The 16,397-nt window shown below is 35.9% G+C and overlaps 3 protein-coding genes across 5 annotated transcripts; all 3 read left to right on the plus strand.

Annotated features, from left to right (window-relative positions):
* Nucleotides 1–1,561: 1,561 nt before the first annotated feature.
* On the plus strand, nucleotides 1,562–3,941 carry LOC116141511 (putative disease resistance RPP13-like protein 1). The gene is made up of 2 exons (XM_031427018.1): nucleotides 1,562–1,645; nucleotides 2,129–3,941. Exon 2 carries the CDS (start codon nucleotides 2,143–2,145, stop codon nucleotides 3,316–3,318), a length of 1,176 nt encoding a protein of 391 aa, XP_031282878.1. The 5' UTR covers nucleotides 1,562–1,645; nucleotides 2,129–2,142; the 3' UTR covers nucleotides 3,319–3,941.
* Nucleotides 3,942–4,113: 172 nt separating this feature from the next.
* LOC116141472 (putative disease resistance protein At3g14460) lies at nucleotides 4,114–7,687 on the plus strand. 2 transcript variants are annotated; one of them, XM_031426977.1, is made up of 4 exons: nucleotides 4,114–6,327; nucleotides 6,419–6,495; nucleotides 6,588–6,830; nucleotides 7,193–7,687. In XM_031426977.1, exon 1 carries the CDS (start codon nucleotides 4,144–4,146, stop codon nucleotides 6,247–6,249), a length of 2,106 nt encoding a protein of 701 aa, XP_031282837.1. In that variant the 5' UTR covers nucleotides 4,114–4,143; the 3' UTR covers nucleotides 6,250–6,327; nucleotides 6,419–6,495; nucleotides 6,588–6,830; nucleotides 7,193–7,687. The 2 variants fall into 2 exon arrangements, with proteins under 2 accessions (XP_031282837.1, XP_031282838.1); XM_031426978.1 differs by lacking the exon at nucleotides 6,419–6,495.
* Nucleotides 7,688–8,081: 394 nt separating this feature from the next.
* On the plus strand, nucleotides 8,082–11,128 carry LOC116141447. 2 transcript variants are annotated; one of them, XM_031426945.1, is made up of 4 exons: nucleotides 8,082–8,148; nucleotides 8,512–8,702; nucleotides 10,099–10,866; nucleotides 10,969–11,128. In XM_031426945.1, the coding sequence occupies exons 3-4, from the start codon at nucleotides 10,492–10,494 to the stop codon at nucleotides 11,062–11,064; spliced, it is 471 nt and encodes a 156-aa protein (XP_031282805.1). In that variant the 5' UTR covers nucleotides 8,082–8,148; nucleotides 8,512–8,702; nucleotides 10,099–10,491; the 3' UTR covers nucleotides 11,065–11,128. The 2 variants fall into 2 exon arrangements, with proteins under 2 accessions (XP_031282805.1, XP_031282806.1); XM_031426946.1 differs by lacking the exons at nucleotides 8,082–8,148; nucleotides 8,512–8,702 and adding an exon at nucleotides 9,702–9,857.
* Nucleotides 11,129–16,397: the final 5,269 nt, after the last annotated feature.

A 16,397-nucleotide genomic window follows, 5' to 3' on the forward strand; every position in this document is an offset into this window, starting at 1 on the left:
TCCAGAGTGCTTTAAAGGTAAGTGGATCAGAGGACACCAAGTTCAACTGCAGCGAGGCAATTTGTGTTTTCTAATGTCTGCAGTTTGTTTGTTTTTATGTTTTGAATAAATGTTAAAGACCTGTTGTGTTTCCTTTTTCATTTCTATGCACTTTTTGGTGGAATAAATGTAAAAGACTTCAATTAGTCTTCTTTTTCATTAGCTTCTATGAAGTTTTGATGGTTGACTATTGAAATATGTGTGCTTGATTTTATTTCTGGTTTAGGAAACTTGTTACCATACATTTGAAGCACTAATTTTTTCTGCAAATTATGAATGGTTCATATATCATTAAATATTTGTGGAGAAACAGAGGATCCCCTAAGCAGGAAATTTCATGATAAATTTGCATCTTGATAATTAAATCTGGTTCTAGTTACAGTTTCTTGCGGTATCAGACTGATGGAGTTCTGGAATTTGACATTTGCGTTATTTCTATGTTGGTTTACATTGATAGACTTAGAGAAAAGTTGGTTCAATGGTTCACATGAGTGACCCTTTTTCTGAATTATTGGTATTCCAAAGAGAGAACTACTTTATTAACCCTGTGTTTATAGTCAACTAGCCCAAGTCCTGCAGTTTCAAATACTAGCAAACTGCTCCTTGGAATTAGCAGACTAAGCTTAGTTAAACTAACTAAAATACCCTGAAAAGTATTGTGTATTGTTTAAAATATTTAGAGAAACTGTCATTGAACTCTCTTTTCTCTTCCAACAACTTTCTCAAATTCTTTTTCAGTTTTTCTCAGCAACCAAACGGGTTCTATCCTTTTTAACCTTTTCCAAAAAAAAAAAAAAAAATCAATAGCCATAATCACCTAGGCTGTGGGATGGGATGGGTGAACCAAAAAAGTGAAAGCTGTGGCAGTAAAAGTCTTCCAAGCAATTTACTGATTGTATTTACAGCATTTCTACTCGACGAAGCAGAGCATCTTACTATGGAATCCAAGATCAGGGGGGCTGAATTAATTATATTAAAATGCCTTTCCACATTTTCCGTTAGAACAAGTCCAAAAATTGATTCTTTTAATCCTTGGAATATGATTCCTTCAAATATTATAATAATAGTTCTTGATTGTCGAGAGAGCTAACCATGAGTCTGATGTCTCAAAATCTCTAGACTTTATCCATTTTCAATCCCAAACTTTTTCATCATAATTTACAGAGTTAGATTTGAGATTTTTGGGATTTGAATGATACGGGTTTTGGATGGTGACTTAAGGTAAGGGTGTTATTGCTCTTGTTGACTACGTTTGTGACAGTGGCTAGCTTTATCCAGCCTGGTGGACTGGAGAACAGAGATCAAGTGGATAAGAATGGAGGACATTGGCAGAGAACAAGAGTAAAAGATTTGGTCAATTTTTTATTTGGAATGTTTCTAGAAAAAATATTATTATATAAATTTTCCTGTAAACGAGGTGTTGACTATTTGACTCCATTTTCCTAGGTTACTCTGAACAATCATATATTATTGTATGACAGCTAGTTCCATGATCAAAAATAGCTTCCTTATATAAAAAAAACTCTCGACCCAGGCACCCATTTCTCTCCTAAACTCTCTAGCTCACTCAAACTCTCTCAAATTTGATCTACTTTCAAGTGTTGAGGTACGTAGATTACAAGTATTTGAATACTATTCCTTGTTTTTCTGTTCAGTTTAATTTTAGATATGGATAACAATATATAACCCTACTCCCTCATTACACCTTTGCCCACTTAATGTTGCATAACCTTGTCTTCCGAATTGAATCTGTCCTGCTAAACTGTTAGGAAATTTCTTTTGACATTCATACTGTACAACAGACAAATCACAAAATACAAACAGATCGAGAAACTATTTGTCTTTATATTGTACGAGATTAATTGGACTTGAATTAAATGTTCTTGTGATTTTGTATAATGTCATTGCTGTTAAAAAATGTACAAGTGCAATCAGATTAATTTTGTTACCCCAATTACTATGTTGTTTATAAATTTCACTGAATAGATGTTTCATCAAGCACTTTTTCTTTGTTAATTGCTGTTATCTCATCATCGCCCTTTCTCTTTGTGAGAGCCCTAGTTTATTATTCGTTTACAACGTTTGACAGACAAAACCAAAACCATGCCGGTGGGAGAGCTCTTTCTCTCTGCATTCCTTCAGGTGCTGTTTGACAGACTGGCATCCAGAGAGTTGTTGCAGCTTGCACTTCAAGATGATGTACTTTCAGAGCTAGAAAAGTGGGGAACAAGGTGGAGCTATATTGATGCACTGCTCATTGATGCAGAGGAGAAGCAACTGACTAACAGAGCTGTGAAAATGTGGCTTGATGATCTCCAAGATTTGGCTTATGATGTGGAGGACATTCTTGACGAGTTTGACACTCATGCTTTAGAGCTTAAAATTATGGCAGATCGTCATCCTAGCATCGGGTGTGTACGGAACATCATCCCGGATTGTTTCAGTAGTTTGAGTCCTCATGCTATTAAGTTCAAAGTCAGCATGAAGTCGAAAATTAAAGATATCAACAGCCAGTTCGAAGACCTCTATGAAGCAAAAGATAATCTTGGTTTGACAACAGCAATTTCTGGAGGCTCATCAACTGCTGCATACCGAAGACTAGCAGATACATGTGTGCCAACCGAACCTGGTGTTTATGGGAGAGATGATGATAAAGCCAGAATACTTGAAATGGTGTTGCGGGATGAACCCAGCAATGCCAAATTTCATGTTATAACCATTGCCGGTATGGGAGGAATTGGCAAAACTACGCTCACTCGAGAAGTCTACAATGACAAGGAGGTGAAAGATTTCAACCCAAAAGTATGGGTTTCTGTCTCCGAGGATTTCGATGTTCAAAGAATCTCCAAGGCAATCCTCGAGTCAATCAAGCTTTCCCCATGCTGTTTAACGGATTTAAATCCGATTCAACTTACAATGTCAGAGCAATTACGTGATAAAAAATTCTTTCTTGTTTTAGATGATGTTTGGAGTGAGGGAGATATTAATAACAACTGGGAGTCTCTAAAATCTCCTTTTATGGTTGGAGCACCAGGAAGTAAGATAGTTGTGACAACACGCGATAGAAGGGTTGCATCAACAATGGGAAACGATGAATGTTATAACTTGGAGCTTCTTTCAGACCATGACTGTTGGGCTATATTCAAGAAACATGCATTTCAGGGCAAAGACGTTGATCCAGATGGAATCTCAGACTTTGTTCGTGAGAAAGTTGTTGAAAAGTGCAAAGGTTTGCCTTTAGCTGCAAGGGCTCTTGGTGGCTTTCTACGTTCTGAGTAGATAAATAAATGGAAATCTATACTGAATGAGAAGTTATCGGATGAAAATAATAAGATTCTACCGGTATTAAGATTAAGCTACAATCATCTTTCTTTTCATTTAAAAAGATGTTTTACTTATTGTGCTATTTTTCCAAAGAACTATGAGTTCGTGGAGAAACATCTCATCTTTTTATGGATGACACAAGGCCTTATTCAACCATTACGAACCGATAGTCCATTAGAAGAAATAGGTGGTACATATTTTGACAGTCTGTTGTCAAGATCCCTTTTTCAAAAATCAGGAAAAGATGATTCCACATTCGTAATGCATGATCTCGTCCATGATCTAGCGCAATCAGTTTCTCAAAGAACATGCTTCGAGTTGAAGAATAAACTGGGACGTAACAAGAAATGTATCAAAATAGCTCGCTATTCTTCTTACATTTCCGGTAATTATGATGGCAAGAATAAATTTGAAGTCCTCTTTGAAGCCGAGCGCCTAAGAACTTTCTTGCCAGTGCGGCTATATAATGATGGTACTCGTTACATAACTTCTCTGGTTCTTCATGATATGTTGCCAAAGCTGAAAAAACTGAGGATGCTATCTTTAGCAACATATTATATCACCAAACTACCAGATTCCATTGGAGGCTTGATACATTTAAGGTTCCTCAACCTTTCTCAAACTATGATCAGAAATTTACCAGAGTCAACAAGTTTGTTGTACAACTTGCAGATTTTGTTACTAACAGATTGTTGTTTTCTCTTGAAACTACCTACCAAGATGAGGAATTTGATCCGTCTACGTCATCTTGATATATCAGGTGCAAATTTAATATCAGAAATGCCTATAGGAATGAGATATTTGACATGCCTCCAAACATTATCTAATTTTATAGTGGGGAAAGATAATGGATCTAGTTTAGATGATTTGCAGTGTTTAAAGGATCTTCGGGAAAGGCTTTGTATCTCAAAGCTAGAGAATTCACAGGATCCAAGAGCATACATATTAGGAGACAAGGATAAGCTACAAGTGTTGAGTTTAGAATGGAGTCCTGAACTTGATAATGCAAGAGACAAAGCAGCAGAAGAATATGTACTTGAAATGCTACAGCCTCACAGGAATCTGGAAGAACTCACAATCAAATGTTATGCGGGTACAGAATTTCCACCTTGGGTGGGGGATCCCTCCTCTACACCAGTGGTTCTAAGAGTCCTAAGGTTGGAGAGTTGTAAAAATTGCACTTCTTTGCCTTCACTGGGGCTATTTACATCGCTAAAAGACCTCACCATCAAAGACATGACAGGAATAAAAAGGATTGGTTCGGAGATTTATGGGGAGGGTTGCTTTCAATCATTGGAGAATCTTTATTTTGAGGATATGGAAGAATGGGAACATTGGGATCCTATTGAAGAAAATGAGCCTGTTCAAAGATTCCCTCGTCTTCAAAAGCTTTCCATCAAAAATTGCCCCAAACTCTCTGGAGCACCACTTAATCATCTTCAGTCATTGGAGAAATTTAAGATTTTTAATTGTGCACAGTTGGTGGTTTCATTCTCAAGCCTTCCAAAGCTGTGCAAATTACAAATAGATGGATGCAAAAAGATGATATGCAATAGTCTAACTGACTCTAAATCACTAAAGTCTATGACTCTTTCAGATTTTTGTGAGTTTGGAAATTGGTTGAGACAAGAACCGTCTGCCCTCACCTCCCTCCGAGAGCTATGCATTCAAAACTGCAGGGTTTTAACATCCTTACCTGAAGGTCTGAAGAATTTTTCTCATCTTGAATGTTTAGAAGTTGAAGATTGTGATTCTCTAACATCCATTGTCAGAGAGCACGTTCCCTCATCATTAAAGAGATTCTCTGTATTGAACTGTGAGAATCTGCAATGTTTGTTTGATGGTAGAGAGGATTTTTCTTCTTCTGCTTCGGTGAGTGATGAATCTACTCTAGAATATTTGTCCGTCTCCAACTGCCTAGCTCTCAAGAGCTTATCATTAAAAGGCCAATTATTTGCTGCACTTAAATTCCTTCGGATGCGGAATTGTCTAAAGCTCACATCAATTTCATCAGGAGATGAGTTACCTGAGGCACTCAAACACCTAAAGATTTCAAAATGCTCTGAACTCACAACCGTGGTAAGAGACAAGTTACCTGAGACGCTTGAGTACCTGCAAATTGACAGCTGCGCAAAGCTAGAGTCAATAGCAGGAAGGTTCCATGATAACCTGTCTCTTCGTTTTGTTCAGATCTCAAATTGCAACAAAATTCAGTCCTTACCTGACGATATTCACAATCTTAGGGGTCTTCATAGGTTTGAAATAAATGATTGTCCGAGCCTTGTTTGCTTCCCACATGAAGGGCTTCCCTCCTCAGTTTTTAGTGTTTCAATTCGTAATTGTGAGAAACTTGAAGCTTTACCCAGCAGCATGAACAAGCTCAACTCTCTTCAGGAATTAACCATTCACGAGTGTCCAAGAATCCCATCAATTCCTGCTGAAAGTTTTCCCATCAACCTAACTTTACTCTCGGTTGAAAATCAGAATATCAGTGAATCATCACTTGTTGACTGGAAGTTGCACAGGCTGAGATATCTTAAACATCTTTCCATTCTTGGATGCTCAGATGCAGTGTCTTTTCCACCTGAGAAAATGCTACTTCCTTCCTCTTTAACGAATCTGGACATTCAAAATTTCCAGAAACTGAAATACCTAACTTCTCAGGGTTTCAGAAGCCTCACCGCTCTCGAACATTTATTGATAGGAGAATGCCCAAATCTCACATCACTTCCAGAGAAGGGTCTCCTATCTTCACTCTTACGATTAAGAGTTTTTGGTTGTCCTGTGCTGAAAAAAAGGTGCAAGAGGGATAAAGGAAAAGACTGGTCTAAGATATCTCACATTCCTTGTGTTGAGATAGATCAAAAATTCATTTATGAGGAATAAACTCTGTTTGATGTCAAGAACAATGAAAGTTAGTAGAATCAGAGAATTGCCCCATTCTTCTTTGTACTCTTATCTGAGGTATTTCAATTTCGAAACCTGGACAATTGTTTACTTTCATTAGGAAAAAAATATTTGAACTTTATGATAACATATTGTTAATTACATACAGATGAAGCTTTTTATCTTTGTTCTTTTAGTGAACTGCTTCTTCATTTCAGTGATTCCTTCAACAGCTTTTGGTGAAAGGTTTGTGAAGATATTTGTGAACTTAATCAAATTCCATTGTTTACAAATTTTGTTATCAAAAATACTAAAGCATTTGATATTATGTTCGGCAGAAACAGGGTTCACTTTTCAGTTGGATGATCAGTTTATCTTTACTAAAGTCCAGTTTTTCCTGCCGCCTTCTTCAGCATCTTCATGCAAGTATATTCAACTCTTTTCTATATCTGATGTTAGATGTTACAAATAATCCAACAGTATTTAGCAGAGTCTACGTCAACCCAAGATGCATCTTCCTCTTTGGGACTTCCAAAAGGTTCTTTTGGAACGCCAATACAGATAAATTGAAAGAAATATAGGTGCATTACTTTCGTCCCTGTTTTTTCTTAGAAATGCAGCCTGACTCTGAATTTTAATGAGATTTCGCGTTTAACACAACTCTAATCAGCAGGATGCTAACAGCTAAATCTTAAACCACAGACCATGGCTGTGTTGGTCTGGAAATTAATGTCATTGTGAATATGTATTATTATTTATCAAGATGAAACTGTTGAAATTCTGTACTGAGACAGAGAATCCAACAATAAGTAAAATACTGGGAGAATTTAAATTTTATACACAGCTTTGTAAATAGTTGGGAGTCAATGTTCTCCTTGTGTATCACTGGCTTCTTTTCCTGGTAAAATATATGCCTACTAAATCTGTCAATCTTTTTTTTTAGGATGAAACTCTCAGGATATCTAGTATAAGAAACCGCTACAAGAGCCAACCGTGCTGAATGCGACACTTCCTGATCCTGAAGAACGTTGTCCTATGTCTGGTTCAGGCTCACCCTTCCACAAGCACAACAGGGTAGGAATGAAAGAGCAAAAACTAGGAGGCTTCCTTATTAGAGTATCACTGTGGAAGACGGTAAACTCTCCGAGTACTGCTATTGACAAGAGTCTTCCATAGAACAAATCTATGGTACAACTAACTAGTTATGAGGCAACTGCATGTCACATGTGCTGATGTGGTGTCCTATTATTGGTTGGTTGTATGTTAGTATTACTGACATGACACTGTACATGTTAGTATTACTTTGTCTATGTAAAGAGTGTTTTTCCTCTATTGGGCTGAGGTTTAACATTGAGACTTAAAGAGTTTTGTGTTGTAGGAGATCATTAAGTCATATAAGACTGTTCCATATAAGTTTTTTTCGTATTTCATTATCAAATTGAAGAACAAAATTATAATATAAACATAAATCTCTCACATTTCTCAGTAGATCGGGTTCTATAACAAAGTCTGAATAATTTGATTCCTTTGCAAACTCTTAATTATTGTAAGTACAGTAGTTAACTAGCACCGTTCCTTAGTGTGAACAGTTCTTTATAAAGTCCACGCGGTTAATATAAGTATTTATATTTACATATATCCATAGAAAAGGAGATATATCACATGCTATCATATTATTTTAATCCATTTAAATTCAAAATATCTAGATTCAGATTATATTAAGAATGGCAGTTTTGATCAATTGATGTGAGAGGGTTAAGGTATGGTTCAGCAGATCTCCCACACGGCCAGGTTTTATCTGATCCATGAATTTGATTTGTTCTTGGTTNCATCTTCCTCTTTGGGACTTCCAAAAGGTTCTTTTGGAACGCCAATACAGATAAATTGAAAGAAATATAGGTGCATTACTTTCGTCCCTGTTTTTTTCTTAGAAATGCAGCCTGACTCTGAATTTTAATGAGATTTCGCGTTTAACACAACTCTAATCAGCAGGATGCTAACAGCTAAATCTTAAACCACAGACCATGGCTGTGTTGGTCTGGAAATTAATGTCATTGTGAATATGTATTATTATTTATCAAGATGAAACTGTTGAAATTCTGTACTGAGACAGAGAATCCAACAATAAGTAAAATACTGGGAGAATTTAAATTTTATACACAGCTTTGTAAATAGTTGGGAGTCAATGTTCTCCTTGTGTATCACTGGCTTCTTTTCCTGGTAAAATATATGCCTACTAAATCTGTCAATCTTTTTTTTTAGGATGAAACTCTCAGGATATCTAGTATAAGAAACCGCTACAAGAGCCAACCGTGCTGAATGCGACACTTCCTGATCCTGAAGAACGTTGTCCTATGTCTGGTTCAGGCTCACCCTTCCACAAGCACAACAGGGTAGGAATGAAAGAGCAAAAACTAGGAGGCTTCCTTATTAGAGTATCACTGTGGAAGACGGTAAACTCTCCGAGTACTGCTATTGACAAGAGTCTTCCATAGAACAAATCTATGGTACAACTAACTAGTTATGAGGCAACTGCATGTCACATGTGCTGATGTGGTGTCCTATTATTGGTTGGTTGTATGTTAGTATTACTGACATGACACTGTACATGTTAGTATTACTTTGTCTATGTAAAGAGTGTTTTTCCTCTATTGGGCTGAGGTTTAACATTGAGACTTAAAGAGTTTTGTGTTGTAGGAGATCATTAAGTCATATAAGACTGTTCCATATAAGTTTTTTTCGTATTTCATTATCAAATTGAAGAACAAAATTATAATATAAACATAAATCTCTCACATTTCTCAGTAGATCGGGGTCTATAACAAAGTCTGAATAATTTGATTCCTTTGCAAACTCTTAATTATTGTAAGTACAGTAGTTAACTAGCACCGTTCATTAGTGTGAACAGTTTTTTATAAAGTGCACGCGGTTAATATAAGTATTTATATTTACATATATCCATAGAAAAGGAGATATATCACATGCTATCATATTATTTTAATCCATTTAAATTCAAAATATCTAGATTCAGATTATATTAAGAATGGCAGTTTTGATCAGTTGATGTGAGAGGGTTAAGGTATGGTTCAGCAGATCTCCCACACGGCCAGGTTTTATCTGATCCATGAATTTGATTTGTTCTTGGTTCTTGGTTCTTGGTCAGAGGGGTTCATTAATTTGTAGTTAGTGTGAACAGGTTACAAACAAAGACGAAACTGTGATCAAAAGGCCACCCGGATTTAGTTCCTAATGTAGAGGGAGAATCAAACAATTAATGAGCTTATCAGATTAATTGAACCAAATTAGCTAAACAGCACCTACCACTCACATTATTAATGCAAACGAGTTGACTTAATTTGCATGGCTTCACACGGCTTAATTTTTATACATTTTCTAATACACAAAGACTGAAAATGGAGTCATTCTTTATATTTTCCTTTACATGACTTACGAACCTTCTTTTGCGTGAAACAATTATATAAAATTTTGATATCATCACCAATTCCTTCTATTAATACTCTTCCCCATTCCTTGCTTGTTCACTCATATACTACTCTCTAACTCTCTCATAACAATGATTCCCCACGTAGATTTCTCGGTGTGTTAAGGTACGTATAGACTGAATTCATTCTTTTCATATTTACATTCTTGTGTCTTTTCCAATCAAGCTTTCCAAGTTTAGCCCATATTGTTTTAACAAACATCTTTGATGATTTTAGCAAAGTTTATAATAGTTATAATTTAGGATAAGAGAAGCAGAATTTCTGAATATTTTTGAAGTATCCATAAGCATGAATATGATCAAGCTCTGGTTCAATCTCAGTCTCATCTTTCTCTTTTGTGTGACAGTTAATCATGGATCGAAAGTTGAGCAGCAAGTTGCTGCAACTGGAGGAGCAGCTCTCCAGGTTGACGTCCCTGCAATATGGAAATCACCTTTGTAAAAAGGTAATTCCATGGAGGGAAGAGTTTAAGACTTTCAGGGAAGTCATTAACGACAAAAAGAATAAGGAGAAGCTAAAGTATTTCAACAAGGATGAGAAACTAGACTGGCTGGAGGACGTCAAAAAGTTGGTTGATGATGTGAAAAAGATACTGGATGAGATTGTTTTCATCGTAAAGACAACTTCACAAAAGCGCAGCATCTTGGCTTTTTACCGCAATCCAATTGCTGATACTGCGTTTACAGATACTCATCGAATAGCTTAGACACGTAAGCGAATCGATAGACTCAAGACAAAGATGTATGCAATTGGATTGCAAGTGAGCAACAGATCCGTGCCTTGTAGTGGGCCCGAATTGTGCAAACCTGCAGGTTTGCCCAATTCGGAAGCTATTTATGGGAGAGACGTTACTGATGAAAGTGATCTTGTCAACTTCAGTATAATGCCTACTATCGGCATGGCAGGGATTTGCAAACCAAGCCTTGCTCGACTTGAATACAATGATGAGGCAGTTGAAGACTTCAAACCAGAAGAGTCCGATGTTTCAAGAATCTCTAAGGCGATTTTGGAGCCGGTCACTTCTAAATCCTGCGATCTAAAGGATGTAAATGACTTGGCAGCGAGTATTCTTGCTGGCCTTCTATGTACTCTGAGTGGATTGATGAATGACAAGGTATGTGGAACAATAAAATTTGGGATTGAGCGGATGATTATGAGATCCTTCCTGAACTATAGTTTAATTGATATTATATCTTATTATTGCTTTTTTATGCAGGCCAATCTTACGGGAGATCCAGAGTGCTTCAAAGGAGAGATAATTGGCGGAGGGAATACCAAGTTCAACTGGAGCAAGGACATTTGTGTTTTCTAGTGTCTGCAGTATTTTTTTGTGTTTTGAATAAACGTTAAAGACGATTTGTTTTTCCTTTCCATTTCCATGCATTTTTTATTGAATAAATGTAAGACTTTGGTCTTCTTTTTCATTAATTTCTTTGAACATTTGTTGGTTGACGACTGAATGTCTACTTGTTTTTTATTTCTGGTTTAGGAAGCTTATTACTACACATTTGCTGCACTATTCTTTCTGCAAATTATGAATGGTCTAATATCATATCATTAAACATTTGAGGAAAAACAGAGGACCCTGTTCAGAAAATTTCAAGACATGCACACTTCGATCTTGATCAATATATCTGGTTGTAGTTACAGTTTCTTACAATAATAGACCGATTGAAGTTCCATAATTGGCTTTTGCATAACTTTTACTTTGGTTTATGCAGATGAACTTCGATTTATTATGTTCATCATGTTTACAATATCCACATTCATTTCTTCTCTTAATTTCCACAGAGAGAAAGCTATCAGTAGATAGTTGTGAGAAACTTTGTTGGATGATGCAGAAGATGTAGGCACTTCTCTATCTTCTTCATCATCTTCTTCAATGATCCACACTACCATATCTCAACTCGAGTACTTGGAGATCACGAATTGCTCATCTCTCACCTGTTTATCATCAAAACTTCTTTCACTTACTAAACTCAAGCACCTCAAAATTATTACTCAACTCTCTTTCCTTTATCATTAATGGGTAATTTACCTGCACTCAAAAGAACTGAAATCTCCAACTGCCCAAAACCCCATTTTATTTTTAGAAAACTAGTTAACTGAGATACTTGAATACCTCAGAATTAGTTTATGTGAAAAGTTAGAGCTAATAGCCAAGAGGTTTCATGATAACATGGCGCTCTCAAGGAAATTTACATCGACTTCTGTCATAATCTTGAATCCTTACCCAATGGTTTACGCAATCTTAGTTCTTTTCAAAAGATTTTTATTCTTGGATGTCTAAGTCGTGTTTCCTCCCCACCAGCCTCACATCACTTGTAATTCAAAGTCCTGATATCTCTAAGCCACTGATGAAATGGAGATTGCAGAAGCTCACCTCTCTTACTTCACTCTGGATTAATCAAGTCCCGGATTCGGAATCTTTTCTAGAAGAAGGGATGTTGCCACTCTCTTTAACTCAGCTGCGGATTTGTAGTTTCCCGAAATTAAAATACTTACGGTCTGAAGCTTTTCGAAACCTCACACTCTACAGCATTTAGAGATCTCTTTTTGCCTGAATCTCTCATCCTTCAAAGGGGGAGCCTCACATCCTCCCTTTTTTGAAATTAGAAATTGGACCTTGCCCTCTGTTAAAAGAACAATGTAAGAGTGATGGAGGCCAGGAGTGGTCCAAGATTTCCCGTATCACTCACATCAATATTTGGCCATAGATTTGGTTACTAATTACGGAGAATGATCACAAGCTCAAACCAGAAAGATAGCTTATGAAATTCTGCTCTTTCTCCATAATTATTAAATTAATTTACATTTAATTCTCCACTATTCAGTTTTGATTTAATCAATTGTCAACAGTATGCTTCCACTGGTATAGCTTAACAGTACTTGTAAACATATTTATAATAATGGTACAGTGCTACAACATTGCTACTTAACGTCTACTGGAATTAGCAGCAGTTACGTTGCCGTGTTTATACAGTTTCACAACATTTTTTTTTTTTTACGAATGTTGCATAATGGCAATGGCGATTATGTAAACCTTTTTTCACTTTTCAGTAGCATTTGAAGTAATGTTACATTATGGGTAAATGTTTATGTAACTACATAGACGGTGGCACTTAAGATGCAAGTTAATTGTAAGTAACGCTAAGGGTGTGTTTGGCTAAGGATATTCCCTTACTGAAGTAATGTCATCTTATATTACTTTATTACCATATAAATCAATAGTAATTATTATTGATTATATAGGAAGTAATCTAATTACCTCTATTTTCTTAGATATTTTATTATTATTTGATAATCTTATTTTTATTATAATTTTACCCTTAACTATTAAAAATTTTGGACAATAATGCCCTTATTTTGAAAACAATTTATAAATATATTCATAAATTATTTTATCCTTATATACAAAATTTTTAGGACATAAATACACTTGGACTTTAAAAAAAAATTATTCAAGGATGGTGGTTGGATCTGGCCACCACCGCCAGCTGTCGGTTGGCATCAGAATGTTGCATGACCGACCTGATCTGGTTTTTTACAAACTCAACTTCTATCTTAATTATTGTAAATGCAGTAGCTAAGAAGTTCCGTTTCTAAGTGTGAACAGTTAATTACAAAGTCCACACGGTTAATATAAACATTTATATTTACATAAATCCATAGAGAAGGAGATATATCACATGCTATCATATTATTTTAAACCCTAGATTTTAATTATATTAAGAATGGCAGTCAATTTCCACAGAGAGTTAAGGTTTACAGCACCGCCAGAGAGTTATGGTTTAACAGATCTCGCACATGGCCAGGTAGCAGCTAATTAACAGGTTTTATCTGATCCATCAACTTGATCTGTTATTGGTTCCTGGTCAGAGGGCAACCGTTAATTTCTTAGTATGACCAGATTTTAAACAAAGACGAAACTGTGATCAAAAGTACATACGCGGTTTTAGTTCTTAATTTAGAGGGAGAATCTAACAACAATTAAGCTCATCAGATCAATTGAACCAAATTAGCTAAACAGCACCTACCACTCCCATTATTAAGGTAAAGAGTTGACTTAATTTGCAAGGCTTCACATGGCTTAATTTTTATATATTTTCCAAAGCTCGAAGACTAAGATATTAATGGAGTCATTCTTTATATTTGTTTAAATTTCATGACTCATGAACCAAAGTTTGTGTGAAACAATTATATAAAATTGTAATTTCATCACCAATTTCTTCTATAAATACCATCCCCTATTCCTTCCTTGTTCACTCATACGCTACTCTTATCAAACTTTCTCATAACAATGATTCCCCTCTTAGATTTCTCGGTGTGTTAAGGTACGTATAGACTAATTAGAAGTATTTTACTATCTGTTATGTTTTTTTCCCTTTTTGGACGAGTTGATTCATTCTTTTTTCATGTTTTTAAGTGTGCCATCGTAAGTCACTAATACATCATAGTTGAACTCATTTTACTGCTTCATGAAACCTTCATCGTCCTCCAACCTTAGGCCACAAAATCGGTCATTAAAGTGTTAGTTTGTCGATTGGATAATGTCTTTTCCAATAAAGCTTTTCAAGTTTAGCCCATATTGTTTTAACAAACATCTTCCATGATTTTAGCAAAAGTTTATAATTATATTTTTAATTTAGGGTAAGAGAACGAGAAGTTTTGAATATTTTAAAGCATCCATGACCATGAATATGATCAAGCTCTGGTTCAGTCTCAGTTTCATCCTTGCCTTTTGTGTGACATGCAGTTAATCATGGTTCGAGACTTGCGCATCAAGTTGGAGCGACTGGAGACCCTGTTCTCCAAGTTGCCGCCCCCTGGATATCAAAATGAACTATGTTCAATGGTAACTCCGTGGAAGGCAGATTTCAAGATTTTTAAGGAAGTTATTAGCGACAAAAAGAATAAGGAGAAGCTAAAGTACTTCAACAACGATGAGAACGTACTACGCTGGCTGGAGGACGTCAAAACGTTGGCTGATGATGTGCAGGAGATACTGGATAAGATTGTTATCATCGGAAAGGCAAGTTCACGTAAGCGCAGCATCTTTGCTTGTTGCCGCAATCCAGTAGCTGATACTGCATTTGATACTCGTCAAATAGATGATGCCAGTAAGCGAATCCATGCACTCAAGAAAAGAATGAAAGACACCGGATTGAAAGTGAGATACAAACACATAATATGTCGTAGGCCCGAATTGTGCAAATCTGCAGGTTTGCCCAATTCGGGCGTTATTTATGGGAGAGACATTACTGTTGAAAGTGGCCACGGCAACTTCAGTATAATGCCTATTATCGGCATGGCGGGACTTGGCAAAACAAGCCTTACTCGACTTGTGTACGATGACGAGGCAGTTGAAGACTTCAAACCTGAAGATTCCAACGTTTCGAGAATCTCTAAGGCGACTCTGGAGTCAATCACTTCTGCATCCTGCAATCTAAAGGATATAAATGACTTGGCTGCGACTATTCTTGCTGGCCTTTTATGCGCTTTGAATGGAGAGATGAATGACAAGGTATATTGAACAGCAAAATATGAGATTTAGCAGATGATATTGAGATTCTTCCTGAACTATGTAGTTTAACTAATATATTTTGTTATTGTTTTTTCCACGCAGGCCAATGTTATGGGAGATCCAAAGTGCTTCAAAGAAGAGATAATTGGTGGATCAGAGGATACCAAGTTCAACTGGAGCAAGGCAATTTGTGTTTTCTAATGTCTGCAGTCTTTTTTTTTTTTTTTTTTTTTTTTTTTGTGTGTGTTTTTGAATAAATGTTAAAGACTGTTGTGTTTCCTTTTTCATTTCCATGCACTTTTGATGAATAAATGTAAAAGACTTTAATTAGTCTCTTTTTCAGTAATTTCTATGAACTTTAGCTTCGTTTTATTATGGTTTGGGAACTTATACTATACATTTGCAGCTATAATTTTTTTTCCTAAAAATTATGAATGGACATATATCATATCAAGAGACATTTGTGGAAAAACAGAGGACCTTGTGGAGTAAATTTCATGATACACTTAGATCTTGATGAATATATATGGTTCTAGTTACAGTTTCTTGCGGTAACCACAGCATCAGACTTTGAGAAAATTCAATGGTTCCGTGAGTGTAACGCTACCCTCTTTTCTATTGAGTATTTGGCTTATATATCTTGGTGCAAAAAATAAAATAAAATAAATAAAATAAAAATAAAAATAAAATAAATTAGAACTAAGATCTACGAGAAGGCATATTTCTTATCCAGATAAACAGAAATACAGGTTTTAGGGAAAATAATAATAGCTAAAGATTAATTACCATATTACTCTTGATGCTCCAACTAGCTCACTAGAATTTTAGTGGATTAGGCTTAGTAATATGCATATACATATGGAGCTTAAATTAAAGATGAATTCCTTCTTCTCCTTGTTGTTTCGGGTTCTTGTGCTTATTATCCATCGTTTCTAAACATCCACAGTTAAAGAATGAATTCCTTCTCTCCACTACACGATCACTTTTTCTTTTCCTTTTAAATCAAAAAGAGCTCAGAATTAAGCGGTAGTTATAGAAACACTCTTCCTTGTTGAAGCTGATGATATTTTGCTGGAAATATGTGACACGTTGCTGTTTGAATTTGCAGGTTTTTTGGCGCC

This window comes from Pistacia vera, unplaced genomic scaffold (genome assembly GCF_008641045.1).
Source record: "Pistacia vera cultivar Batoury unplaced genomic scaffold, PisVer_v2 Contig4, whole genome shotgun sequence".
Taxonomy (NCBI): domain Eukaryota; kingdom Viridiplantae; phylum Streptophyta; class Magnoliopsida; order Sapindales; family Anacardiaceae; genus Pistacia; species Pistacia vera.

What these genes read in the sequence shown, in the direction of transcription:
- LOC116141511 (XM_031427018.1), top strand. Translation starts at nt 2,143, where the DNA reads ATGCCGGTGGGAGAGCTCTTTCTCTCTGCATTCCTTCAGGTGCTGTTT.
- LOC116141472 (XM_031426977.1), top strand. Translation starts at nt 4,144, where the DNA reads ATGCCTATAGGAATGAGATATTTGACATGCCTCCAAACATTATCTAAT.
- LOC116141447 (XM_031426945.1), top strand. Translation starts at nt 10,492, where the DNA reads ATGTATGCAATTGGATTGCAAGTGAGCAACAGATCCGTGCCTTGTAGT. An exon ending in GTGGATTGATGAATGACAAG is followed by an intron (nt 10,867 to 10,968) that starts GTATGTGGAACA and finishes TTTTTTATGCAG; the next exon opens with GCCAATCTTACGGGAGATCC.